Consider the following 27,945-nt stretch of genomic DNA (forward strand, 5'->3'; position numbering starts at 1 on the left):
TAGAATTTGATTACGCAAAAGCTTTTATTGACCAATTGCTCACCAAAATTTGCATTAGATATAACGACATTAGATATCCAAAATTTCAATTATAGCATGCTCAAGGAGGACCAAAGAGTGACACATGAAATTACAACATTCATAAAGAAATTTAGAATAACTAATGTGCAAATTATTTTGAGAATGACAACTATAATTCTAAACTGGAAGTACATTACTCTCTTTTATAGAGTTATCAGTGACGTGAGACTACTTTTATAAGGATCGATGGTCACATGATCACTTGTCTTGATTGAGAATATTTGGTCACTCGTCCTTATTTTGGTTGTTAATCACTAGTTCCTACTCTTGGCAGTTGACATGATGGCCAAAGATTAGAGACTCTTGGTAAGTAATCAGATGCACGACCAACGACAAAGGAATTGGTGACAGGTAACTACTTTGGATACTAGTGATCAGTGACTAGGGATCATGACCAACAATTAAGTGTAGAGATTGAGAACCAACGATTGACGACAATGAAATTCATTGTGTAATCTACAATTTTGTCGTGAACAAGTTTGGTTCCCATGTCGAAAGACATCAAATATGAATGTTTTGATTTGAAGGGCGGTGTGAAATTACTCTTAAACTATGATTGTTCTTTTTCTCATTACGTAACTTGCTTTACTTAAAAAGAAAATATAGAACCCTTTAATTTAGAAAAGGAGCAGCATGGTCCATGCATACACTTCTTGAACCATACTTGAGCTGACCGTATAGTTTTAGACTCTCACGCCCCATTTTTCTTCGACCCTAAACCTATTTTAAATTTGTTCGCCTAAGATTCTCAAAAACTCCTGCGGTTTATAGTTTACACTAAACTTCAACCGTCGCCGGTAACTTTCTTCCGCCGCCGCCGCCGCCGCTCAGAATCATTTCGTTTTCCATCTCCGTCGTTGTGTCACTCAACTGCTGCTCATACTCGCCACCCCCAAGCCATCTACTCTCATTCTTCTTCACCTTTCTCACTTTTATTTGTCTGCTGACAGCACTACTCTTCCCATTTCCATTCTCGATTGAAGTAAATTGAAGTATTAGAGCTTTTCAAATGGAAGAATCTCCTATACTTGGGAAGCGGAAAGACTCTGAAGAAGAATCAGCTGTCGCAGAAACTGGCAACACCCAAGAAACGAGCTCCAGTAAGCGGCCTAAAGAATCGAAAAACCTAGAAGATGAGAAGACAACTCCAAGTCAGGAAACTGTTTCCAACCGTCGCAGTTTGACGCGTACTTGTGTTCATGAAGTAGCGGTTCCGGTTGGGTACTCTTCTACCAAAGATGAGTCGGTTCATGGAACCCTACCTAATCCAGTTTACAATGGTACAATGGCAAAAACGTATCCGTTTACGCTCGACCCATTTCAGCAGGTATCGGTTTCTTGCTTAGAACGGAACGAATCTATTTTGGTTTCTGCGCATACTTCAGCTGGAAAAACTGCGGTTGCTGAATATGCCATTGCAATGGCTTTTAGAGACAAGCAGAGGGTTATATATACTTCCCCACTTAAGGCTTTGAGTAATCAAAAGTATAGGGAATTGAGTCAAGAGTTTAAAGACGTGGGATTGATGACTGGAGATGTCACTCTTTCGCCTAATGCTAGTTGTTTAGTAATGACGACGGAGATACTTAGGGGGATGCTTTACAGGGGTTCGGAAGTTTTGAAGGAAGTAGCATGGGTAATTTTTGATGAAATTCATTATATGAGAGATAGGGAAAGAGGTGTTGTTTGGGAAGAAAGTATAATATTTTTACCACCGGCTATCAAAATGGTCTTCCTTTCTGCAACAATGTCCAATGCCACAGAGTTTGCTGAGTGGATATGTTATATACACAAGCAGCCTTGTCATGTGGTGTACACCGATTTCCGACCAACTCCCTTGCAACATTATGTTTTTCCTGCGGGTGGCAATGGGTTGTATCTTGTGGTTGACGAAAACGAACAGTTTAGGGAGGATAATTTTCTAAAGTTGCAGGATACATTTGCTAAACAAAAACAGATTGTTGGCCATAGGACTGCAAATGGGAAATCTAGTGGGAGAATTGCTAAAGGTGGCAGTGCTTCCGGAGGTTCGGACATTTATAAAATTGTTAAGGTTTGTTCGTCATCCTTTTTTTTGTTTGTTATTTCTAATATCTTTTATTTCGTTTTCTTTTCAATGTTATTGTGATTAGAAACGAGTAGAATTCTTGTTTAAATAATGAATAGAGGGAAGCCTCAACTGAACTAAAAAAAGTTAAAGAAAAGCTGGTACAATTATCCATGATAAAATAATTGCATAAGAAGTAGGTGGTGTAAACTACCAAAGGTTATTTTTTGTATGCATGAATTCTATCTCTCAATGAGAGGGGAGAGTTTTATTTACAAGGAAACTTTAATACAAAGTTAGTTACCAAGTAACTATCTAAAACAGTTTAACAAACAATCTAACAGCTTTAACAACTAACTAATCAGTTTACATTACATCAGTAGGTCCTCAAGTTGCCCTAAGACTAAGAGGCTGATTAAAAAAAAAGATAAGGTTTATTTGATAATGAGAAGTTAGGGTCTGTGTAATTTTTTTTTGGCTTTTTTAGAACAATGAGTTACAAAAAATTGAGCTCATGTAGCCAATGTTTAGTTTATGGATTTTTGTTTGTGAAAAAGTATCCAACCTGAGTGAGTTGCAAAAAGTTGAGTTTGCTTGAATCTCTGTAGCTTTGGGATTATCAATCCTACAATTTGGTACAATTATATTCATTATTTATATATCAAATATAGGATCGACTTTACAATTTAAGTTGTACAATCCCAACTTTAAGTTTAATGACTTTTAAAGAGGGCAAGTCAAAGGGTGTTAGCTTTATTTCTAATAGAGTGAACAACTCGTAAGTGGAGATGTAGATATTAGATAAGCAAACATATCATTATGAAGTGAAGTTCTTTTCCCTTTTCTATCTATTGTTTTCTAAAAGCTATTTTGATCTTATCACATGTATTGATATTTCCCAACAAAACCACCCACACAAAAATTTCTACCTTTATATTAGGATACTTATCTTTCTAAACCAGCTCACTCATTCCAGCCATCAAAGGCGTGAGGTTTATTGTTTTTCTTTTTTAATTTTAATTTTTATTCGTGAGTGTTTGGACCAGCTTGCACTCACCTCAATTGATCTTATGAGACAACTTACTTGATCCTACAACATTTGGGTGTCAAGAAACTCCAAGTATATTAAATCTTAAGTAGGTGACTACTATGGATTTAACAGATGACCTCCTAGCCTTTATCAAGAGAATTTTCCCTTATTTACTACTAGACCTACCAATGATGGTTGGCAACTACAATTCAGATATAAATTTTTTTATTCATTTAGATAAGAAACAATTTCATTGATAACATGCAATTTACATAAGGGAGAAATCTTATCCAAATGAAGTTACAAAATTTTTTCTAGTTGGATAAAGGAGAGTTTAAACTATTATTGATAAAGGGAGTGGCATGCTTACACTGGTTTAAAAAAAGAAAGAGGATGGTCACCGAACTTTTGATCTTAAAATTGAGAATTTAGAAAGAATACTCTATAGCTGGGGTAAAATCTCCATGATGTCTCCATTCTTTCTTTCGTCAGCCCACCCTTCCCCTCTACCATGGCTTACCCATCATCTATGCCAACCTTCCGTGCTCCTATACACTCTACCTTGTCAAGGGAATTTTCAGTTAGTCCATTCTGCCAAACAATGGCACACTCTCATTTTGTAAGGGTGCCATCCAAAAACGAAGTCAAGATATTGCTGCTCGCTTCCATGTCAAACCTTTGGTTGTCCTTACAAAAGAAACTTTTAAAGTAAACATATTTTTCTTTTACTTTTTTAGTAGGAAGCTTATTTTTGCTGCAGCCTATTGGTGCAAGAGATACAGCCCATCAAGTAATTAATCTATTTCTTCCTTCTAATTAGCTGGAAGATCCTTTTAACTTCTCTAGTTAGGGTTCTCCCTTTGTTGTAACTCTCATTCAATCAGTGTTTCTTCTTGTAATGATTCTAATATGAATTATGAACTCTATCTTAGCATCTTTGAAAAACTTTTCATGATCTCTTACTTTCTTTTTTTAAAAATATAATCTCTTACCTCTATCATTTCTTATTGAAAAAAAAGTTGTAGATCATGTTTTGTGCCTGAAATAGTGTGCTTTCTTGTATCAGATGATTATGGAACGAAATTTTCAACCAGTCATTGTCTTCAGTTTCAGTAGAAGAGAATGTGAACAGCATGCGATGTCCATGTCCAAACTTGACTTTAATACTCAAGAAGAAAAGGATATGGTGGAACATATTTTCAGAAATGCAATTCTCTGTTTGAATGAAGAAGATAGAGAACTGCCTGCAATTGAGTTAATGTTACCTCTTCTCCAGAGAGGTATTGCTGTTCATCATTCTGGGCTTCTTCCAGTAATTAAGGAGTTAGTGGAGCTTCTTTTCCAGGAAGGTCTTGTTAAGGCTCTTTTTGCCACAGAAACTGTAAGATACCTACCAATCACCTGATTATTTGTGCTTGTTTTAAATTTCTTTTTGTTGCTTGTTTAGATTTTTCCTTTTGAGCTTCAATGCTGATTAGTAGTGGTGGTTCTTCTTTTCTTTACGGCAGTTTGCCATGGGTTTGAACATGCCAGCAAAAACAGTTGTCTTCACTGCCTTTAAAAAGTGGGACGGTGATAGTCACCGATTTATTGGATCTGGTGAGTACATTCAGGTGAGTAAAGGCCTTATTAATGCTTGTAAAACTATTTTTTAGTACATGGTCTTATCTTTCTCGAGGAGAAAGCTTGACTTTTGCAAATTTTGCAATTCAGATGAGTGGAAGGGCTGGACGCCGTGGAAAAGATGAGAGGGGTATATGTATTATAATGATTGATGAGCAGGTAATACTTCTCTGCTTGTCAGAATTTTTGATGTGATGTAAATTTCTACTGATTTCTTTCTAAAGTTGAAGTTTGTTGTTTAATTATTTGATAAGTTCATTGGATTTATCATTATATATATATTTTTGGTTTGGAATTACTTTTTCGGAGTGTTTGGCCTATAGATAGCCTTAAATAGAGTTTATGGGAAGCTGGGGTGTGCATATTGTTGTGCTGGTCCCTTGTGAGATTTATTGTCTTTCTTTAGGCATCAATGAAGAATTCCTTGGCTAGTTTTTTGCTACGTCTTATTTTGCTTGATTGAAGCTCTTTTCTTTAGAGTGCTCCCTTTTGTGGGCATTGGTTTTTGTATGCCAGGATTTTACTTTTGTAACTGAGCCTGTTTCTAGTAGTAATTAGATTCACTCTGGTTCTGGACCTATTCCTAGTAGGGAAGGAGCCCACTCTTCAAATGAGGTATATAATGGTCAGTAGGTGTTAATAGGTCTTTATGGTAGATTTGTTTTTTTTTTGGTTAGGGATTGGGAGAGACGGGAGCTCTCAAAATCTCTAAGATTTTTTTTTCTTCTTTTATCAATAAGTTCATTTTAATTTGATATTAGAACAATGATTTTGAAGATTGTTGAATTGAATGGGAAGCAGAACTGAGGAAGTAGAACAACTAAAAGAGATCAAAGATTCAGTAGCTGAAGCATAACTAAGAATGGAAGAAAAATTCTCAGCAAAAAGGGAAAAAGGCCGGAAGGGTTTGATGTGATAATGCAAAGATTAGATTCAAGAGAACCAAAAGGAAATTGAAGAGCAAGAAACAAAGAATAGATACCTCAAAGGGGAAGAAACTGATGGGTAAATTTTTGGTAGCCACATTAGGTAATGTTGAAAGCAACAAATCAATGGTAGGATCAAATATTTTGGGAACCCCATAGCCATCTTTGATTTGCATTACCTAAACTAGAGGTGCTGGTTTTTTATGAGAATATTCCAGCTGGATGGCTGCACAAGATTGAATGATATTTTATGATTAGTCAACTCAGTGACTATGAGAAGTTATAAGCGGTAGTTCTTTCCTTAGAGCTTAGACGGTGAGGATTGTGGGATCTTTCTATTTGTCCAAGGAGGAGGGATTTTTGTTGTTGGATTGCTAATCCTTTGTAGGAGTACACTTGCATATTCTTTGTTTTATTGTTTGGTTAACCCCTTCTTGTCCAACATTTTTGTTTTTTTCCAACTATAGAACGTTAATTTTTTTTGAAACGGATAGGTTTTTATATTCGACAGGTTCTTCATTGGAGGGGCCTCATTGATTGGCTGCCTCCGCAGTGTTGTATTCTTTATAAAGGAGTAGCAGAGAACCTTGATAGTCTTTTGTGGTCTTGCAATTATGCTTTGACTGTTTGATACCATTCATTTTGGACCTTCAAGATTAGCATGTCTCAACCAAGAGTTTTTTAGTTCTAACTGCAAGCAGTCGTTGCGTCCATCAACCCTATGTAAAAAGGGTTGTTTTGTGTTTAGAGGTGTGTGGCAATCTAGGGAGGAAGTTTGGGCCCTTAGGTTTCATATTTCCCTTTGGGCTTTGGTTTGTAAGGAGGGACTTTTGTAATTATCTATTAGGTCTCATCTTGTTTATTTGAAGAGGGAAAAAGAATTGACACGTGCGAATAAGGAGAGTAAGCACGTGAGAATAAAGTAGTTAGGATGGTATAAATAGATTTGAGTTGGGAGCGGGAAAGTTAGTTAATGTTTTGGTTAGAAAGTATTCTCTGCTCTACCTTGAGAGATAGGTTAGCAGAAGAAGTTCTTTACATTTCTGAACTCTATACTAGAGATTGTAGCAAGGATTCATCTACGAATCTACTATCAATAATACTTACAATTCAATATCACATCTGGATTTTATCATTTTTCTTTGTAATTTGCTTTCTACGTTTTTTTTAACTTGAAGTGGTTTGTTTAGCTTGTTTATTTTCCATTGGAATTCATTTTTTAGGTTGCCATCTTTTTATTGCCTAAGTTAGCTTCTGTTTTAGTCTTCGACCGTGTTCTTCCCTAGTTCTCTTGCTCTTAGTATAATACTACTTTTATACTTTGAGCTTAAGTCCTATTTATTATCATTAATAAAGAAACTTGTCTCGTTTAATAAAAAAAACCTTTACTTTAAGCTGGTTCCTTATGACCGGTGTTGTTTTTTGAATGCTCCTTGTATTATTTCATTTTTTCCCTCATTGAATGTTCAGTTTTATTACAAGGGGAAAAAACCAATACCAACATGATAAAAGAAAGTTTTTTAATTGGCTCAATTCAAATACAAAGTGCAGTTGTCAAGAAACATACTTAGACTACTCTCGGTGGAGGTTTCAAAGAAAAAAACTGTACATTCTTCTTTCCTTTTAAATTCAACTGTTCTTCATAAATCACACTTTCCACACAATGTACTAGATGCATTAATCCAAAGAAACTTTCCTTTTAAGAGAACGATTTGACATATGAGCAAAAGTGTCGTCCAAGAATTAGCGATCCAGTATAAGATCGGTATGTTTTATCACTGATTGACCAATTAATATTTGTTTCCAATGAAAAAAAAAAAAACTACTGATCCATAATTCTCATCCTTCTTACAGAGACAGCACCTATTACAAAATAAATGTTATTTTTGTTCACTCCTAGTCTGGCATTTAGAAATGTATAACCATAATTCCATCTTAAAGAGAATAATAGAGGAAGAACAAGGAAGGAGGCAACAATGCACAAATATGTGATGATAGAAAGCCTGGATCTTATGTAATTAACTTTCTTTGTTAATCAGTGCCACTGGTCCTTTGTGTTGGGCCGAGTCTGTTCTTAGTGCCGCCTTGTCATTAGTTCACATGTTCTTCTTAATGAAAGATGCTTTCTTACTATGAACATAAAGTGTTGACTGCATTACATCTTTCCAGATGGAGATGGGAACAATCAAAGATATGATTTTGGGCAAACCAGCTCCTCTTGTTAGTACTTTCAGACTGAGCTACTACTCAATTTTAAATTTAATGAGCCGGGCCGAAGGGCAGTTTACAGCAGAGCATGTTATTAGACACTCATTTCATCAATTTCAGCATGAAAAGGTTGAGGCTGAATCCTTCATATTTGAATTAGCATAATGTGATATTGAAAAAGTACTTCATAATATTCTCATCTTTAGGCATTGCCTGATATTGGGAAAAGAGTGTCAAAGTTGGAGGAGGAAGCAGCCACACTTGATGCTTCAGGGGAGGCAAGTTTTTTGTCCTATTTATTTCTATGTAGTTATTATTATTTTGATCATCTACCAGAACTTAACTATTATACTGTCTTCATTTAGGCCGAAGTTGCTGAATACCACAAGTTAAAACTTGATATAGCACAACTTGAGAAGAAGATGATGTCTGAAATAACAAGGCCAGAAAGAGTTCTCTATTTTCTTCTTCCTGGTCGATTGGTATGTACTAGAGGAGTAGGAAGATCCTTTAATAGAAACGTTGATAATTTATTTTGCCTAAACCTGATGGCAGCCATCACAATCCAAATTGGTAAAGATGAAGCAAATGATTGGAAAGAAAGATGTTTTGTGTTCTAAAATTGATTTTGGAAGTATGTATTATAGCTTCTTGGGATGTCCATATTTGCTAAGGCCTGCGGTCACTTTTTCGAGTGAACGTAATATGAAAAGCCACTAATGGCTCCAGGTCTAGGGATGCACCCAATTTTTTTTTGAGGAAAAAGCTCTCTTCCATACACACAGACAACTATTTTATTATATTTCTAATGTATGTATTTGATTGTTAGCGAAAATTAACAACTCTTTTTGTTTAAAATCTAATAGGGATCAATTATGCACAACAAAACCTTTCGATATTACTTAGTCTTTTGAAGCCTATTTCATATGATGGCCACAGTTCTCTGTTACCTTTACTTGGCAACTTACGTAGATTGGCTATTCTGTATTGTAGGTTAAGGTAAGAGAAGGTGGAACGGATTGGGGTTGGGGAGTTGTAGTCAATGTTGTTAAAAAGCCCTCAGCTGGGTTAGGCATCTTGCCTTCACGTGGTGGTGCTTATATAGTGGATACCTTACTCCAATGCTCTCCTTGTCTAAGCGAGAATAGTTCACGACCAAAACCTTGTCCACCACATCCCGGAGAAAAGGGTGAAATGCACGTGGTTAGTTTTTGATGTTTACATCGGGATTCTTATATCTTGATTTTAATTTTCTAAATCCTTTTTCTTATTGTATTATTTATGTGTGATGGGGTAATGTGAGATGTCATCGTTTTTGTAACCTTTTCAGGTCCCAGTTCAGCTGCCTCTTATTTCAGCCTTGAGCAAACTCAGAATATCTATTCCTTCTGATCTCAGGCCCGTGGAAGCAAGGGAAAGCATATTGCTTGCATTGGAAGAACTGGGAACTCGTTTTCCACAAGGTTTTCCAAAATTGAATCCAGTCAAGGTAAAATTTAGGTAGATGCTTGCACATATTTGAATAGTCATGTGGCATATTTTTCATGGAAATCGTATCTAATTAAGACTTATTATATTAGCTATTACAGTATAAAATTGTGTTTCTCTATGTATGTTTTTGATGATGCATGAGAGTTTTGTTCGGTATGTTTGGATAAGAAACTATTTAATTGATAGATGAGTTTTGTTCAGTACAATGAAATAAATCATCCAAAGGATTACAAAAATTTCTTATTGGAAGTAACAACCATAAAGGGAGAGAAAATTGCAAACTTTTTTGAACAGAGAAAAGCATCATTGCAATCCCATGACTTGCTAAGTCAATTGAGTTAGAGAAATCTTTAAGAAACAATGCTTCTTCAACAGCCTTAGGATCTTCCAGAAGCTCAATGTCCCAAAATTGAGAAATATATTTCCACGATTTTCATCTTTTAATTCAACCGTTGCTGGCAAAAACCCACAGAGGTTTTGACTAACCTTGATTTTAGCTTCAGAGAAATTAATCTTATTGAAAGTGTCTAAAGAGATGCTTTCAAGGCCTCCAAAATATCCTCCAATAGCCTTAAAAACACTGATGCTCCAGTAATCCAATGTAAGTTTCTTGTAAATATCCAACCTCGCCTGTTACTACTTCCTGTCTACTGCTTGAAGCTATTCCACTTTTCAAGAAGAAAATGATCAGCTTTCAGAGGCAATGCCAGCAAATCGGTCATCTCAACCGTTTTTAACATCAAAGCTTCATCAACCATCATCCTTGGTTCTCCGAATGAAGAAAGAATTGATACGCTCTTGTAGAAGTTCAGAAATTCAATCAACGAACCAGTCTAAGTGGGATTTGACTAATGGCAAGGTCTTTTTGTTGTCCACGTCTTCCATGAAGAACTTACCATCTTCGAACCAAATGTAGAAGAAACTACTAGTTCCATATAAATGTTGATAAGCATTCTATTTTTTTTTGGAACATTTTCAAATATAGCAAAATGAACCAAAATATTTACAAAATATAGCAAAATGAACCAAAATATTTACAAAATATAGCAAAATCTTAGATTTTATCAATGATAGACACTGATAAGACTTTTATCATACTTGATAGACTTCTAGAAGTGTCTATCAGTGTTTATTGTCGATAGAATCTGAAATTTTGCTATATTTAGTAAATATTTTGAACAGTTTCGTCATGTACAATATTTCTCCTTTTTTTATTATTATTTCTTTAACTTTTAACTTTTAATATACATAAGAAATTCATTGATCTATGAAATTGCAAAAGAGGGTAAAGATGCCCCCATCCAAAAGAGTTACAAATAAATAACTTTAGTTTTTTTATTATAATTTTAAAAATAAGTAATTAAGTTTTCGTTGTATAACTTGCATTTTTATAGAACTTGTAGTCTCAATATCTAACTAAGAGGCCATGGGTTCAATCCATGATGACCACCTACCTAAGAATTAATTTCCTACGAGTTTCTTTGACACCCAAATGTTGTAGGGTCAGGTGGGTTGTCCCGTGAGATTAGTCGAGATGTGCGTAAGTTGGCCTGGACACTCATGGATATAGAAAAGAAAAAATAGAACTTGTAGTCCTCTTTTTATTGTCATTATAGATGTGGTGCTTTATGTTTATTTAAACATGTATTCGAGGTAAAAACTGTACTGGCAATTCAATATTCTTTTGGCTGGTTTTCTATTTTAAAATATTCTTTTGGCCAACTTTTAGGACATGAATATAGAAGATCCAGAAATTGTTGAGTTGGTGAAGCAAATCGAGGAACTTGAGCGGAAATTATACGCTCACCCTCTGCATAAGGTATATATAATGATCTTAACTTTCCTTTTATCATTGAGTACTGGTATAAAATTTTCTTTCATGTGTTTCATTCATTGCCCCATTAATTACCACAGTCACGTGAAGTGGACCAGATGAAATGTTTTCAGAGGAAAGCAGAGGTTAATCATGAAATTCAAATACTCAAGAACAAAATGCGTGATTCTCAGGTATGCCTGAGGTATTTTTAACATTTCATGACTGAAGATTCTCTTGTCTTGTTTCCTAAGTATATTGGAAGTACTTGTAATTGTTTGTTTGACATGAGGTTTAACCAGCTACTGCTTAGATGCATCCCAACTAGGGTGTAGCTTTATGCTTTGTTTGAGTCACATAAATTTTGTTTAAGATCTATCTTTTAAATATTTCTTTGTTAGATTCATTCCTTAGTTGCTTTGGTTTGGGAAAAAATGTTTTATTTGTTAGGGCAGTCAAATTTTTGGAATTGAGCTCCAATTCTCTGTAACTTCATTCACACACACACAAACGGAAAAAAAAGCAAGTCTTACCATTGCATAATTTTGTACAATCAAATTGCAAAAGATTTATGTGGAGAAGTCAGAAGCACGCACAAAAGGATTGGTCATGCTCATCAAATTTAGACCTGGTTTTGAACAATACTTCTTTTATGTATTGATTTTTACTCTTTTGTTTTTTAAATTTTAACGTGCAGCTTCAAAAGTTTCGTGATGAACTGAAGAACCGTTCTCGGGTCTTGAAAAAACTTGGTCACGTTGATGCAGATGGTGTTGTTCAATTGAAAGGGCGTGCAGCCTGCTTGATTGACACAGGAGACGAGCTTCTTGTTACTGAATTAATGTTTAATGGTGAGTTAAGGTGCATATTCTTCTGATTTTCATTCACGTTATTTATTATCCATTTTTGAATATTTAAAGATTTGATGGTTAAGTGAACCTTGTAAATTGAGCTTGCAATTCAGGTTTACAATATCATGACTATATATTATAAATATCACAATCAATTTTAAAAGCACAAGGCACACTAAAAAACAATAGTTTCCAGGAAATTAAGATTTTTTTAAGGAGAAACAATTTTTTTTAAAAAAGTATTATTTGATTTATTTTTAAAAGATAAAGAAAAAAAGAAAGATTTAAGGCGCAGAGGCACCTGGCAGTGAAGGATGTTCCTCCATGTGCCTTCTTGAGGATACCTCACTTCTTGAAATGAGATGTCCTTGTGTTTCTGGAAAGTATGCTCAGGTGCCTCATGTTTCCAAAAAGTGTGCTTAGGTGTAGGCGTTCTCGTATTTGGTTTATTGTTTGTGGGATAATCCCAAGATCTTGTGGCCTAGGGCACGTTTTTGGAAATTTGGGTTGAAAGTAATTGCTTCGTATTTGTAGTTGTGAAGCCAGATAGTAGATAATATTTGTCTCATATCTTTGCTTGGTCTTTTGTTCCCCTTAGAATCTATTCTTCTTCTACAATTATTTATCTTCTGTGAACCCAAGCATGACTTGGTTATCATTGTATCCTCGATCAAAAGGTTAGTGATTTGAATTTTCAATGTCAATTGTTGTGGCAAAAATTCTCTTTCTCGATACAAGTCAACTGGAAAGCGTCCAGCTAATTTGTTCAGATTTATTTTTCAAAATCTGTATTTGTTTTGTTTTGTTTTAAGATTAATGAGAAACTTCTTATATTAAGTGAAGTTATATTAAAATGTGCCATTTTTGTATCTCTTTGGTCTTCAGTTGAAAGGTAAGAATACTCTCTCCTCTCTCCTACTTTTCCTTCCCATCTTCATCCGATTTGCCTTTTCAGTTTTTTTTTTTTTTTTTTGAAAAGGAGACTGTCTCTTTATTAATGAATAGAAAACTCAAAGTGAAGGAGTTATATACTATGACCACAAAGTAAGAGACCAAGGGATCATATGTGCACCCGAACATCTCAACTAAGTTAACACACCCTTAGCGTCCTCATCATGTTCATACAATACTAGTAGAATATAAATTATACGAATAAAGAAGTACATCAGGATAAGGCAGAGGAAAAAAGGCAAATAAAAGCTAGATGTGCCGATTATGAACTAATTGTACAATTCTAACTAACTTAAGAGGTAAAAGCCTTTTCAGTTATTTTTCCTCCTTGCCTAGCCATCCTTCTCACCTATCCTGCCAACTACTCTTGGACTATAGTCCAATTATTAAGAATTTCTTCTCCATTTTGAAGACGAAAGCCAGAAGTTGCGGCATTTGAATTTCTTATTATATATTTGGTTAGAGGGCAATGGTTTTGGAAGATAAGGCTTGTGAGAAGAAAATTTTCATCTATTTCTCTTCCTTAAAATGGTTTGAAGATAGTTTAGTGGGGTTGTTGCACCTTCCCATGAAGGGCTTCTTCTAGAGAAAAGGAAGAATGATTTGAAATGATTCGGCTTGCGTCTGGGTAGGTTGGTCCAAGTCTTAGAAGGCAATGGGCATGTTTTTGAAGAGTGTGACTCCAAGTGAATGGCTTTGCCGTTTTCAAATTTGGTTTAGGCGCGTATATTTCTTTTTGACTTGATTCTTGGTAGGCTAATTTGTCCCTAAGTCTGAGATCTCCTTGGTGGTATGATGTTGCTCATTTGGCTCGATTGCATTTCATTGGGTTGGGGTCTCTTTGGCATGGGCTGTCTTTTTCAGGAGATTGCCTTATCAAGATTTCCAGCAGCTTCTTTTTGGGTTTTCAAGCATCTTTGAAGTGTTTTTTTTGGAGAGGCTATGTATCATCAGTTGTGTTTTTGTGCTGTCTTAGTAATTCCAGCCGGAATTTTGGTTTGAAACAATGCTTGGTGTTATTTTTCTAAATCCTTTTCATTTTTTTTTTCAAGTCTTTAGTTTGTTGTTATTTTTCTTCTTCTTTTTCATTTCATTGTATAAGTCTCTTTTCATTATATCATGAAAAGTCCTGTTTCCTTAAAACAAAAGCTATATTTTGTCAAAATCTCAACAGGCACATTCAATGACTTAGATCACCACCAGATTGCAGCCCTTGCAAGTTGTTTTATACCAGGAGACAAGTCAAATGAGCAGATTCAATTAAGAACCGAGCTTGCTAGACCATTACAGCAACTCCAAGATAGTGCAAGAAGAATTGCTGAGGTTTTGAACTGCTAACTACGTACTGTTTATTATTTTCTATGGGCGTTTTAATTTATTTCCGAATGCAAACGTGTTTTATTTGGATATAGATACAACATGAATGCAAGTTGGATATAAATGTGGAAGAATATGTGGAATCAACAGTAAGGCCGCATTTGATGGATGTCATTTACTGTTGGTCAAAGGTAAGTTATAACTTTTTTAAAAAAAATTTAATAGTAATAGTAAAAATAATAATTACACACATATATAGTTTTATCATGAGAACTGATGGCTGCTTTTGTTTATTTTGATGCAATTGTATGCTGCATGTAACACAAACATATTCATATATACTAAGTTTTATAATGGGAACTGATGGCCGCTTTTGTTTATGTGAATATGAATATTGAATGTGAATATTCACATATTCATATATATTGACAGTTACCAAGTTCTAGTCATCTTATTTGCTGAAACTACAATTTTAATTCCTTTAGTCTTGGGTTCTGTTGATGATTCATGGATAATTCAAGGCTACAAGCAACTCCGGATCGTTTTGTTCTTATTTTCTAATGTTTTTGTTATGGAAACAAAATAAGATAGAATGTGGCCGTACATGGAAGTTCTAAATTAATCAAGTAAAATTACAATAATAAACCAGAAACTAACTCCAGTTTATTTATTGGAAACAACTTTTCTTAGAAAAGAGGCTAATACTCAAAGTACAAAGAAATCAAAAACAAAAATTTCCAAAATGACTAAAACGAATATATCCAAATACAAAAAGAAGAAAAGAAGAAAAGGACTAAGCAGGAGAGATAAAATCAATACAGATTTAACACGAAGAGGCTTGAATCCATGCCAAACCAAAGCTTTAACTGAAAAATTGAACGCCAACCATCTTGAGAAGAGACACACATAGAGAAAGGCTACAAGATTATACTAACGACAAATCAACCAAACAAAGAGGGCTTACTAAGGGAAGAAGAATCCAAACTATGCATCTACAACTTTTGACCATCTTTAAAAATAGATAATCTTGGAGAGTGTAGCTTCAACTCATAGGACGGCCACCGAATCCAAGTGCAAAGGAGCATTCTGAAAGACAAGGGACAAATTCAACCCAGTTTACTCAATTGAAGATCACAAACTTCTAGTATTAAAGAAAATTTGGATGGTATCTAGGAAGGAAACAAAGGAGAAGCACTCAACCTTGTAACTTGAGCACACTGCGTTTCCTCAGCCCTATGATACAATTAATAAAAAGGTACCTCTATATGTTCAATCGTTAGCAGTTCCTCAGGAATTGGGTCCAAAAGGGAAAGAAAAAGATTTTTTGTTTGTAGCTCAATCTTCTACAAAAAACTCAATTCTCCTTGTACCAAACATGAAAATAGGTATTTTGGACGCAACCACTTTAAACTTCCATCATAACTCAGAAACTCAGTCTGAAAAACTTGCAGAAAATAGCAAAACAGGAAAAGAAACCCACAAAAACTGGGCTTATTCGAGCTTCACGGTGGAGGCAATAGTCGAAGATGGCAGGGACGACGAGGGTCGTGTAAAAGGCTAAATGAAACAGCATGAAAAATATAGAAATAGTTGAGCAATTCATACTTTTATAAATGTTTCTATGTTATGTTTATGATCTAGATTTTTACCAAGTAAGGTTTTACCGTGTCTGTCCACATTATGTCTTGTCAATGAGATTTTAAAAAAAGAAGATTTTAATAAATATGTTTTTGTCATACGTTCTAGACTCTTAAACAATTGACGTTTTACTGTGTCCATGTTATGTTTGTCCATCGGACCATCCCCGTGCTTTTGTTGTAGACAAGGAAGAGTATTAAAAGCGGGAAAAGAAAATAGACATCGAGTTACGTGGAAACCCGACTACTGGGAGAAAAACCATGATCTGACTTTCTTATTACTTTCTCATATGAACAAAAGATACAAAGAAGAAAATAAATATAGACAACAAGCTTATGATAAAATGGAAAGGAAATTAGGGTAAATCTTTCCTTGGGTCAAGCTCACTAATTCTAACACTCCCCCAAGTTGGGATGTAGATATCAATGAGACCCAACTTGCTAATGCATGAGTCAAAGTTTTGTTTGAGAAGCCTTTTGATGAGAACATCAGCAACCTGTTGGCTCGAGGGATGTAAGGATGCATATGCTACCATTGTTCAGTCTTTCTTTAATGAAGTGTTGATCAATCTCCACATGTTTAGTATCATCATATTAAACTTGATTGTTAGCGATGCTAATAGTTACCTTATTATCGCATAATAATTTCATTGACACCTCATAGTTTTGGTGAAGGTCAAATAAAACTTTTTAAAGCCAAATTTTCTCACATATCTCCAAACTCATAGCCCTGTTCTCAGCTTTAGCGTTGCTTCTGGCTACAAACCCTTGCTTCTTACTCCTCCAGGTTACGAGATTGCCCTATACAAAGGTACAGTCGAAGGTGGATTTTTTGTCAACAATGGACCATGCCTAGTCAGAATCAATATAGGCCTCAATGGCTCTCTTGTCGGTTTTTCTGAACATCAACCCTTTACCAGGAGTTGTTTTTAAGTAACTCAGGATTCTGTTAACTTCCTCCATGTGTCTGCATAGGAGATATCCAGTCTAGTATGTGACAGGTTTTCTTTCTCAACTGGAACTTTATCACCTAAATTTCCCAGTTTATAGTTGAATTTAATAGGAGTATTATCAGGCTGACACCCCAACATACCTATCTCAGTTAACAAATCAAGGGTATACTTCCTCTAAATATGGAGATATCTTCTTTTGATGTAGCTACCTCCATCCTAAGGAAATACTTAAGATTCCCCAAGTTTTTAATTTCGAACTCATCACCCATTTTCTTTTTCAGTTGGAAGATCTCAGCGGTGTCATCCCCATATATAACAATGTCATCAACATAAACAATCAACATGGTGATCTTCCCAGTCTTGGAGCCTTTTGTAAACAAAGTGTGATCAAAGTGCCTCTAACTGTCCATTGGAACTTGACAAAGGTAGTAAACCTATCAAACCATGATCTCGGTGACTGTTTAGTCCATACAAGGATTTATGAAGTTTGCAAACCCGATGATCAAACTGAGCTTCGAACCTTGGAGGGGGCTCATATAAACTTTCTCTTCTAAGTGTCCATTCAAGAACACATTCTTCACATCAGGCTGATATAGGGGCTAATCTTTATTCACAACAATAGATAACAAGACTTTAACAGTATTTAGTTTTGCAACGAGGGAAAAAGTTTCAGAGTAATTGACACCATAGGTCGGATCAAACATTTTTGCAACTAACCTGACTTGTATCTATCAAGAGTTTCATCTACCTTGTATTTGAGTGTGAACACCCATTTACATTCATGATTTTATGACCCTTGTTCTTTTCAAGAGCTCTCATCTCTTCCTCTATTGATGTTTGCCACTCAGGGCACTCTAAAGCAATGTGGATATTTTTAGGTATCATGGTAGAGTCAAGGCTGGCTGTGAAGGCTCTGAACTGTTGTGATAGACTCTCATGGAAAACATAGTTACAAATGAGTTGTTTTCTGCAGGACCTGGTACCTTTCCTTAGCATAATAGAAATGTCAAGAGAAGGATCATACTCATCTAGATTCCCTGAATGATCCTGTTTAGCCTTATTACCACCAGTTTCGCTCTAACCTCAGTCTCATCAGCACTGTCCTTTTCTCTCATATCTTTAGGAACAACAATATCGAGCCTGCCATTCTCGCTCATTTGACTATCAACACATGAGCCAATAGGATTAGTCATACCTTGATCTTGTGGAGGTTCAAAGTCTTGGACCGAAGCTGGCTGATCGGTAGGGGACTCTATTTCCTTCATGAGATTTCTCCTATAATAGGTTTTCTAGGAAACTTGGTTTGTAGGTAGGACCATGGGATGAGCATTAGGGTTAGGTCCAACATGGGAAGGATTAGGAGACTCTAAGGGATAGTTAAAATCTTCACTCACATTCTCCTCCTGAAGAAAGGCCGATACTCAAGAAATGTGACATCCATAGTGGCAAAGTATTTATAAGGAGGATGGAAACATTTATAGTCTTGTTGATGAATGGGATGTCCAACAAGCACACACGTCTGGACGTGAGGGGTGAATTTGGTCTTGTTAGGGCCAAAGCTATGAGCATAGGCTGTAAACCCAAACACACGAAGGGGAACCTCATAAGTAAGGCATGTAGAGGGATACGACTCCTTGAGACAATCTAAGGGAGTTTGGAGGTGAACACAAGAAGGCATCCTATTGATGAGATAAGCTGCAATAAGAACATCTCCCCACAGATAAGAAGGGAAGTAGACAACATAAGGGAACGGGCTACATCTAGAAGATGAAAGTTTTTTTCACTTGGCAACCCCATTTTGTTGAGGGGTGTAAGCACACAAGCTCTGGTGAACAATCCATTTGAAGGACAGAAACTCACTAAGGGTATGGTTTTGAAACTCACGACCATTTTCACTTTGAAGAATTGCAATTTTGTATTGAACTGCGTTTCTATGGTGTGATAGAAGTTCTGGAAGACAGAGTAAACCTCAAATTTATCAGTGATAAGGAAGACCTTGGTAAAACGGGTATGATTATCAATAAAGATCATAAACCACTGTTTCCCAGAGGAGGCAATGAACTTTGAGGTACCGCAAACATCACTATGGATAAAGGTGAATGGTTTGGTTGGCTTTTATGGCGATGACAGAAAGGAAATTCGATGTTGTTTGGCTCGAATTCACACATCACAAGATAAAGAGGAGACATCAACTTTAGAGAAGAAATGGGGAAATAAATGCTTCATATATTAAAAATTTGGGTGGCCCAACCGAAAATGCCACAACATACAGTCTTGTTCATAAATAGTTAAATATGAAAATAGTAAACTAGTCCTAGGATTACTACTAGCAGAGGTATTATCGTCAAGGGGATGGAGTCCCCTGCTATGCTGGACAGTGCCAATCATCCTCCTCGAGCTCAAGCCCTAAAAAGAAACAGAATCTAGTAAGAAAGTAGCTTCGTAGTTTAGCTCACGGCTGGTTTTGCTATAGATAGCAAATTATAGAAAATTTTAGGCACATGCAACACATTCTGGAGGGATAGCCCCTCGAGGGGAAAATTTTGCCCCTTCTGAGCAATTGGAGTTAAGGAACCATCGACTATTCTGATCTTTTCATTATCAACACACGAAATATAAGAAACAAAATTCTCAGAGTAACCTGTCAAGTGATCTGTAGCACCAGAGTCTAGGATCCAGAGATTCTTCTCATCAACACTGATAAGACTAAGGAACTAAGGCATACCTGAATGAACAATGACTCCTAGAGTGGAGGATGGACTGGGACCGTTCTGGTTTACCATAGGGTCGGATGGTTGAGAGGTTCCAGCAAGCTCACTCATATAAGCATGCCCGAAATTTTGTTTATCATTTGAGAAACGTTTCTTACCTTCTAGAGGGCGACCATGAAGTTTCCAACACTGATCCTTAGTGTGCCACTATTTCTTGCAATATTTGCAGATAGGGATCGATTCTCATTGTTTTTGTCACTATCATAAGTAGAGGATCTAGCGCTGAAGGCTGCAGAGTTAGTGACAGGAGTAGTTAGAACACTCATGACACTTGTAGGATCTTCTTCAAGATAGACTTTATAACACACTTCCATTAAGGAGGAAAGGGGTCTTTGGCCTAGTATACGACCACAAACAATGACAAACTTGGAGTTGAGACCTGCAAGGAAATCATAAATTCGATCAGCTTCTTCAAGTCTTGTGTACTACATGCCATCATTCAGAGTATCCCATACTCTCTTTGCACAGGTTTATCTCTTGCCAGAGTAGGGAAAGTTTATTGAAGTACAGGTAACATCCAGAGTTTGTTGCTTGCAATCATGGACTTGTTTCACGGAAGTCCGACTGTTGTAAAGGATCAAAATGCAACGGTGTGTAAAAAGAGGGCAGCACGTGAAACGAAGACAGCAATGACACGTAGATGTGTGGCTGACCAAGAGGGTGCTGCAGCTGGACAGAGGACCACGGTTGGGAGTAGGCCGGCTGAACTACGGAGACGACAACGCGTGGAGAATGTGCTTGGCAATGACAGCGCATGGATGGATAGATGTGGCGTGTGTGGCTTGTTCCCTCCACTAGGCTGCGCGGCTGACATTGAGGGTGGGCCCGTTGTGCTCATTGGCGGCTTTTGAAGCTGGTGGAACAACTTTTCCATGGTGGCAGCCTCATTTGGGTTTTCATCAATGATTGTGTCTAGGGTTTTGTCTTTACCTGCTTTCATACCATATTAAAAGCAGTAAAAGAAAATAGATACTGAGTTACGTGGAAACCCGAGTACCAGGAGAAAAACCACCTTATGACTTTCTTATTATTTTCTCATGTGAATAAAAGACAAAGGGAAAATAAATATAGACAACAAGCTTATGATAAAAAAGGAAAGAAAATTAGGTAAATCTTTTCTTGGGTGAAGCCCACTAATAAGAGAGAGAATTCACTGATTAATGCTTCTTAGTTTTTTTTATTAAAGCACTGTGTTTAAATAGCCTGAAAGCTGGAGAAAATTAAAATAGTAAAGCTAACGCTAACGCTCACTGACCCAACAAACTAATTGACTTGGCAATCTTTTAAACTAAGCTGCCGAAATAGAAAATACAACCAACAAAGATCTGGAAATAGATTTCAGAACAAGAATGAACTGGAACAAGAACTTTCAAACAAGAATTACAAAAAGATCAATAACTATTCAAGAAGAATAAAAAATCTCTAGATTTGATAGTGGTTGACCTACATCGGCTTTCTTGTCCATCTCCCTGGTTTCTTTTTTATGGGCAAGACTTGCATTAGATTTTATAATTGGTAGAAATGTTTACAGTTAAAGTATTGATAATTATATTTACCATATTTGATTTGTGTGTCATCCTTGTGCAGGGGCCACGCTAATCTTTTCTGTATCATTCCAATTTTAACAGATGTCCCGAAGGGACATAGTTACCATAATCGATTAGCTTAAGCTTCTGAGTTAATATTCAAACTCTTATCATGAGTTAATATTCAAACTCTTATCATGTCGTATTCAACCCTTTTAATGTTGGCTTCCAGTTAGTGGACCTTCTTCAGATTTGTATACCCACAGATGAAGGGAAGCATTGAAGTTGATATAGTTACATTTTCTATGACTAGTTGATAATCTTACACTTTTTATCTACTAAAGATAGATATATACACTGTATGCTCCTGTATTTTTTTTTCTTAGTGAAATTCGTTATTCGGAGAAGAAAGGAGCAAAATGTGGTGACCGATGAGCCACTTCAATGTGGGAAAATCGAAAACTCATTTTGCTTGAAACTGTATTTCTCTAGCATTACTTTTCTATGCAGTGCATGTTCTAAATGGTTTCTTTCACTAAGAAGGACTAAATAACATACTACATTCTAAAGTAAAGTTCCTCAAATTTGCCAGTATCATGATCCGGGTGCTGAACTTTTATGTTCCTGGTTTTACATTGTAATAATGACTTTCTTGATACAGGGAGCAAGTTTCTCAGAGGTGATTCAAATGACAGATATTTTCGAGGGTAGCATCATTCGAAGTGCTAGACGGCTTGATGAATTCTTGAATCAGGTGCAGACGAATAACATATAGATTTACATATTTTCTGTCTTACTCTTGGTTGAAACCCTGAACCTGTTTCAGTTTTCAAAGACCTAGGAAAGTCATGTTTGGATTTTATATATTTGTCACAGAAATAAAGAAGCTTGGGCTTTTGGGATCCCCGAATAATAGGGTTTATGCTTCTTTTTCTATGGGATTCCTCTATCATGTTCAGGCTCTTTATTATTACTTTTTTAATTCAGTTGCGTGCTGCTGCCAATGCTGTGGGGGAGGTAAACTTAGAGAGCAAGTTTTCTGCAGCCAGTGAAAGCCTTCGCAGAGGTATAATGTTCGCAAACTCACTCTATTTGTAGATTGTCCCCTGCTTTGGTTGCATCTTCAGGGGTTCATGAAGCTCTGAGATTGTGGTTTTCACCAACCATTTTTCATAGAGGTATTTTCTCTATTTTCCATGTTTAAGATGTACTGGAATACAAATTTTTGGATATTTTAGCATAAACTAGAAAGAACATATATCACAATCTGAGAGGCTAACCATAAAACACTAACAAAACCGTGAGTGTAAATGTTTCACAATTTTTAGTCTGTTTCCTTAGACATAGCAGCAGCTTGTTTAGTGAAATTTTGAACTTTAATGTCTGCATTACTTCTCCATATTTGGAGAAAAATTGTAAGTTTATCTGTCCTAGTGGAAATATATTTCTTAAATCCTTGGTTTATTTATTTTCCGATGATTTATGGAAAATTAGCCACGTGGTTGAATGATTGGAAATTAGTGGAGTTGCACATTTTCAAACTAAATTTTGTGGGGGAGTTGAGATTTTTATTGGAGAAAATTGAGGACTGAAACTTGTGGCCACTTTGAATCTGCTTTTTGTGTTTCTGGGGTCCCTCCTTTTCCACTTGCAATTATGCACTCTTAATATAAATAGTGTAGGACTTCAATAGTCGGCAGTTGGCACAACAGTTTCTCTTGAGCGAAATTACATGGTTTCTGCAATGCTCCTTTTGAGTATCCTTATATTGCATTGGGCCCTTTTGTAAATTCGCACACTTAATTGGTTGGCAGAAGATGAATCTTCTTGACAATTTTTATGTACTCCCTTTTTTTATACCAAATCTTTGTAACTTACAGAAAAAATGTATCAATCATCACATGTTCATTAAGAAAAGTGAAATGATCTATATGTTAAGTTTCATATTTACATGCAGGAAGAATAAAATAAATGACTAAATTCATGTCAACAAATTACTGGAAACTTTTTCTTTCAATTGTGTATTTCATTGATGGTAAGAAAATACTAGGAGTTGGGGTTCTTTACATTAAGAAGGTCCTATCAAAGACGGATATTGAGTTGGTGGTAATTTAAAACAAGGAGGGACTATACCCTCGGCAGGTCTTGAACGGAGCATGTAATTACTAACATTTGTTTTTCTAATTAATGCATATTAGATTTTTTTACTACTACTTTTATTTAGTTCATTTGCAATGTTTGCTAGCTTTTAGGTTAAGCTTGTCTTACCTTTTATACTCGACTTAGATGGTTAACAAAATCTGTAACTTATTGATTTCTGTCATTTATATTTCTTAGTGTAGGGGTTCATCGTGAACTCTAGAAGTGAGATATTTTACTCTTTTACTGCAATAGTTCCCAAGGGAGAAACAAAAGAACCTACAAAATAAAAACTTAATGTAGGACCCAATCAACGATAATTCTTGATCTTTCTCCAACATATGTTGGAAATAGAGAGAGCAATTTGCATTCTAGCCTTCCTACTTTGGCTATATGTTGCAGACAAGAATTTTTTTTTGGCAATATCTAGCAGATTAGAACTTTTATTCTGTCTTAATGGACATCAGATCCTCACCAGTGTTGTGTGGACTTAAAAACTTCATTCTATTGCACTATAATGAATTTATTATTTCTTTGCCCATTCCTTGGAAAATAGGGCATTGGAAGAGTGAGCTTCTGCTCTTTTCTTTCCCCTTACCCTTAGTAGCTTTCTTCATCATCTCGGAGGTAATAATTTAGTTTGGTTGTCTTTTTTTTTTTTCCTAAAAGAAGAAAATAAAAGAAAATAATGAATTTATTTTTTTAGGTCAATAATTTTTAGGTCAATTTGATAATCGTTTGGTATTGATTTTAAAAAATTAAGTCTATAAACTCTATGTTGACCTCTAAATTTTTATGTTATATTGTCCACATTTTATTTGTGTTTTCAGAAAACCAATGGAAGTTTTGAAAACTAAAACAAGTAGTTTTTGTAAATTTTGCTTTTACTTTTGGATTTTGACTAAGAATTCCAACGTTTCTTTGATAAGAGTGAAAGTCATAACAAAAATATTGTGAGGAAACAAACATAAATTCATAAACAGAAAACTATAGTTAGTAATGATTTTGTTTTAAGTTTTCTATCAAATTGTGTTTTGCAGTTCAAACACTGTTCTGCTTGGTTAATTTAGCCAAACATTCATGAGAAAACAATGAAAGAATACAAGAGCATACAAAAAAATAAACAGAACTCACAGAAAAAATGTAGATAGCCTTAAGAATGACTTTCAATCAAGCAAAAATAGTTTCAATGGAGTAACTACAAAAAAACTTCGATGGTTTGGATGATTCTCCAACCCGTAAAGGAAGGTCCTATTGTTCCTCTCAAACCCAAAGCCCTCACAAAATACACAGTCGTTTTGCCACTTTATCTAAAACGTAGGATGAAAAAGGATCTCTTCTATCATCACTTTACAGGCCCAATGTCTAGCCAAGTTGGTGCCAAACTTCTCAAAGAAACAAGCCGGAATAACATAAGCAAAATCACAACTCTAGAGCATATGATCAAAATCCTCTTCTGCTCTCTTGCAAAGAATGCAACAGCATGACCCTATCAAATTAGACACCTTCCTTGTGGGTACTAACCTTTCATGGAAAACTTGCGGAACATAAAACTTAACCTACTTGGGGATTTTCACTCTCCATAATAGGGAATGGCTGGATCTCTCAAGGGAGAAGGGTTAACCAAGCAAAGGAAGAAGGATTGACATGAAAAGCCTTCCTAAGGGGTAGGACACCAGTAGTAGAAATCTTTTTTCTTCTCCTAAGAGAACACTGAAACTCCCCCAACAAAGAGAGGACAGCAATAATATCTCTCATTTCCCTCTAAAGATAATGAACAGCGACGGAGCTCCAAAGCAGGGGCAGCCTGCACAATAATGTCAATAAATAGAGTGATTCTTCATCGATGAAACGTAGTATAAACAAGGAAAAGCAGAGTAGACGGTCTATCTCCCAAGCACTTATCTTCCTATAAAAAACTGTCCCATCCCCGAAATAATAAAACAGAGACAAAAATGGGTTCCTCACACCATAAGGGCCTGGCTGTGGGCCCTCAAATTACCAATACCTAAACCCCCAAGATCCGCAGGCTTTTAGAAACCTCTGCTCACAAAAAGTTTAAATGCAATTGAAATCTTAATCAAATGTCAAAATCACTAAACGTAAATTTGAAAAAAAAGTTCTGAAGTTTCAGTAGGCTCTAACAAACATTTTTTAGAAGTTGATTATTGATAAAAAAGATGTTATGAATGAACAAACTTTAAAAGCAAAAGGATTATTAGACCTTCACTATTTTGGACATTTTCAGTATGCTTGAGCTCTCTGTTTGAAGTAAATACTACTTTGCGTCCATTACTCTGAGCCGTTCACTAATTGGATGGCTTACTTGAAACTTTTAGTGAGAAACTTCGAATTTTTATGGTGTGGAGATAGTAATTTTTTCCATATTTCATTTCATAGTTGTGTAAAATTATGTTCTGATGAATTGGTTGTGTTTGATATTTAGAGAAGCATTTATCTTTGATAGACTGGACCATTTGATTTAATGAAAATTATATCTTTATTTCCTTCTCCAATAATTAAAACATTCTGTGATTTTAAACAATACAACTCCCCTCAAATGGAGGAAGAGAAACAAAACATCATTCGGATGTCAACCCTATAGGACATTGTTCTACGGTAGGATTACTTTTTTGACTGGACTAAGCAGTCATAGGTTTGAATGTCACAGTTGAGTGGTTGGCAATATGCAAACTGAATTGTCCTCCTTTTTCGCTCACATCAATCTTCTCCATTCCATTCGGAGGCTTCATTTCAAAATTGGTTACCAATTTAGAAATGATCAATCCTAAGATTGGCAGTGCCAAAACTATTCCAGGGCAACTTCTTCTTCCAACACCAAATGGTAAAAATCGGAAGTCAACTTTGCCCCCTGCTACAGCTTCTGTGCTACTTTCTTCTTGTAGGAACCTCTCTGGCCTGAATTCCTCTGGATTTTTCCACCATGCTGGGTTATTGGCCAACCACCATGCATTTACTACCACCTTAGACTCTTTTGGAATTGTGTAGCCTCCAAGCTTGGCTTCTTCCAAGTTCATATGTGGTACTAATAAAGGTATTGGTGTGTGCAGTCTCAATGTCTCTTTCACTGTGGCTTGCAGATATGGCAACTCATGTAAGTTAGATTCAGTTACTTCCTTTCCTTTTAGCACAGTCGATATTTCCTCTCGAATTTTTTGTTGCACGGTTGGATGGTTTACCAACTCAGCTATTGCCCATTCCATTGACCAAAGTGTCGTCTCTATTGCTGCAACATTAATATTTTCCACAATGTATATCACATTTTCTTCACTAATTTCTCCTTTTAGTTGAGCATCTATAATATGATCCATGGCACAGCTTATTTTGTGCTTTTCTCCATTGGCAGCCATAATCCTTCTGTTAAAAATTAGGGAATTTTAGTTAATATGACTAGTATTAGTTTCTACACCCTTTTATGGGTGTAGTTTTATGTCTCTGATTTTGTGGTAGAACATAACATAACGATATCAAAATACTTCAAAAGTTGTCAATGATAAATACCTTCTTTTCTCAACATAGTTATTGTTGAAAAATGCCAACCTCCTGCCCTGCAAATCCTTGCATTTGTTCAAGTAACCCTTCAAAAAGGGTCTAAGCAAAGGAATGAAATCTCCATAATTGTATTCAAAACTTTGTGCCAATCGACTTCTTTCAGAGTTGAATCGGGTTGCCTCAATGAATAAAGGATCATCTTGAGATTCAAACTTGGTATCAAACATCATTCTATACATGATGTTGTACAACATCAATTGCAAACGCTTTCTTATGACCAACCCTTCCGATTTCACCTTTGGGTTATTCATAAGATCGCAAACAACCAAATCCATTTCTTCCTCCCACATCCCACTGTAGTTATGCACAACTTTATTTGTAAAAAACGGCAGTGTCATAATTCTACGCATTTTACGCCAATGGTCGCCATAAATGGTGAACACCATATCTTGTCCATTACCAGTGAAAATGTCAAAGACTACATTTCGTGGACGGGATCCAAACTCTACACCTTGAGCATGGAGGACTTGGTTAGCAAGCTCTGCATCTGACACCACAACTAGATTCTTGTAACCAAGTTTGAGTCGGAAGACAGAGCCGTATTTTTGCGACAATGAAGCGAGCAGGCGATGGTTGAGATCATTGCCAACTTGGAGCCAATTCCCAAAGATGGGAACAGGGAGAGGACCTGGAGGATTATTGGAGGAATTGGATAAGGCAAAGAAGATGAAAGCAAAAACAAGTGCAATGGAAAGAGTGATTGGAAGGATGTTTGGGGAGATGGACAAGAAGAAACTGGGGAAAGTGAACTTGGTGAGCAACCCCAAAGCTGGTGCTGAGACTGAGCAAATGAAACCAAACTTTGCTGCAGAATGGCCCATACTGAGAGAGGAGAGAGATACAGAGGGCTGAGCTGAGAGATAGAAAAGGGAAAATGGGTTTATATAGATTTGGTGAAGGGGTTGGAGTGATTTGGTGAAAAATGGTTTTGAGAGATAAACCTATGGGCTTTAATCAAAATCAAGGTAGGAATGAGAGAATATTTTCAAAACATTAGAAATTCATAGG

At 36.0% G+C, this 27,945-nt stretch overlaps 2 protein-coding genes and 1 non-coding gene across 3 annotated transcripts; 1 reads left to right on the forward strand and 2 right to left on the reverse strand.

Annotated features, from left to right (window-relative positions):
- Window positions 1-772: 772 nt before the first annotated feature.
- Window positions 773-22,742, forward strand: LOC101205306 (DExH-box ATP-dependent RNA helicase DExH10). The gene is made up of 16 exons (XM_004152844.3): window positions 773-2,134; window positions 4,225-4,539; window positions 4,667-4,771; window positions 4,872-4,940; window positions 7,877-8,044; window positions 8,122-8,193; window positions 8,281-8,397; window positions 8,909-9,118; window positions 9,246-9,404; window positions 11,136-11,225; window positions 11,321-11,413; window positions 11,917-12,070; window positions 14,196-14,344; window positions 14,434-14,529; window positions 21,887-21,979; window positions 22,213-22,742. Exons 1-16 carry the CDS (start codon window positions 1,091-1,093, stop codon window positions 22,321-22,323), a joined length of 3,045 nt encoding a protein of 1,014 aa, XP_004152892.1. The 5' UTR covers window positions 773-1,090; the 3' UTR covers window positions 22,324-22,742.
- On the reverse strand, window positions 21,242-21,342 carry LOC116402291. Its single transcript, XR_004214804.1, has one exon. It is a non-coding gene; the product is annotated as a U6 spliceosomal RNA (small nuclear RNA).
- Window positions 22,743-25,845: 3,103 nt separating the features above from the next.
- On the reverse strand, window positions 25,846-27,945 carry LOC101205775 (cytochrome P450 CYP73A100). Its single transcript, XM_004152846.3, has 2 exons — window positions 26,887-27,945; window positions 25,846-26,742 (listed from the first exon to the last, which is right to left on the reverse strand). Exons 1-2 carry the CDS (start codon window positions 27,756-27,758, stop codon window positions 26,007-26,009), a joined length of 1,608 nt encoding a protein of 535 aa, XP_004152894.1. The 5' UTR covers window positions 27,759-27,945; the 3' UTR covers window positions 25,846-26,006.

Source organism: Cucumis sativus, chromosome 2 (assembly GCF_000004075.3).
Source record: "Cucumis sativus cultivar 9930 chromosome 2, Cucumber_9930_V3, whole genome shotgun sequence".
Lineage (NCBI taxonomy): Eukaryota > Viridiplantae > Streptophyta > Magnoliopsida > Cucurbitales > Cucurbitaceae > Cucumis > Cucumis sativus.

What these genes read in the sequence shown, in the direction of transcription:
- LOC101205306 (XM_004152844.3), top strand. Translation starts at nt 1,091, where the DNA reads ATGGAAGAATCTCCTATACTTGGGAAGCGGAAAGACTCTGAAGAAGAA. An exon ending in CAAAATTGAATCCAGTCAAG is followed by an intron (nt 9,405 to 11,135) that starts GTAAAATTTAGG and finishes GCCAACTTTTAG; the next exon opens with GACATGAATATAGAAGATCC. An exon ending in TACTGAATTAATGTTTAATG is followed by an intron (nt 12,071 to 14,195) that starts GTGAGTTAAGGT and finishes AAATCTCAACAG; the next exon opens with GCACATTCAATGACTTAGAT.
- LOC101205775 (XM_004152846.3), bottom strand. Translation starts at nt 27,758, where the DNA reads ATGGGCCATTCTGCAGCAAAGTTTGGTTTCATTTGCTCAGTCTCAGCA. An exon ending in AACTATGTTGAGAAAAGAAG is followed by an intron (nt 26,743 to 26,886) that starts GTATTTATCATT and finishes AATTTTTAACAG; the next exon opens with AAGGATTATGGCTGCCAATG.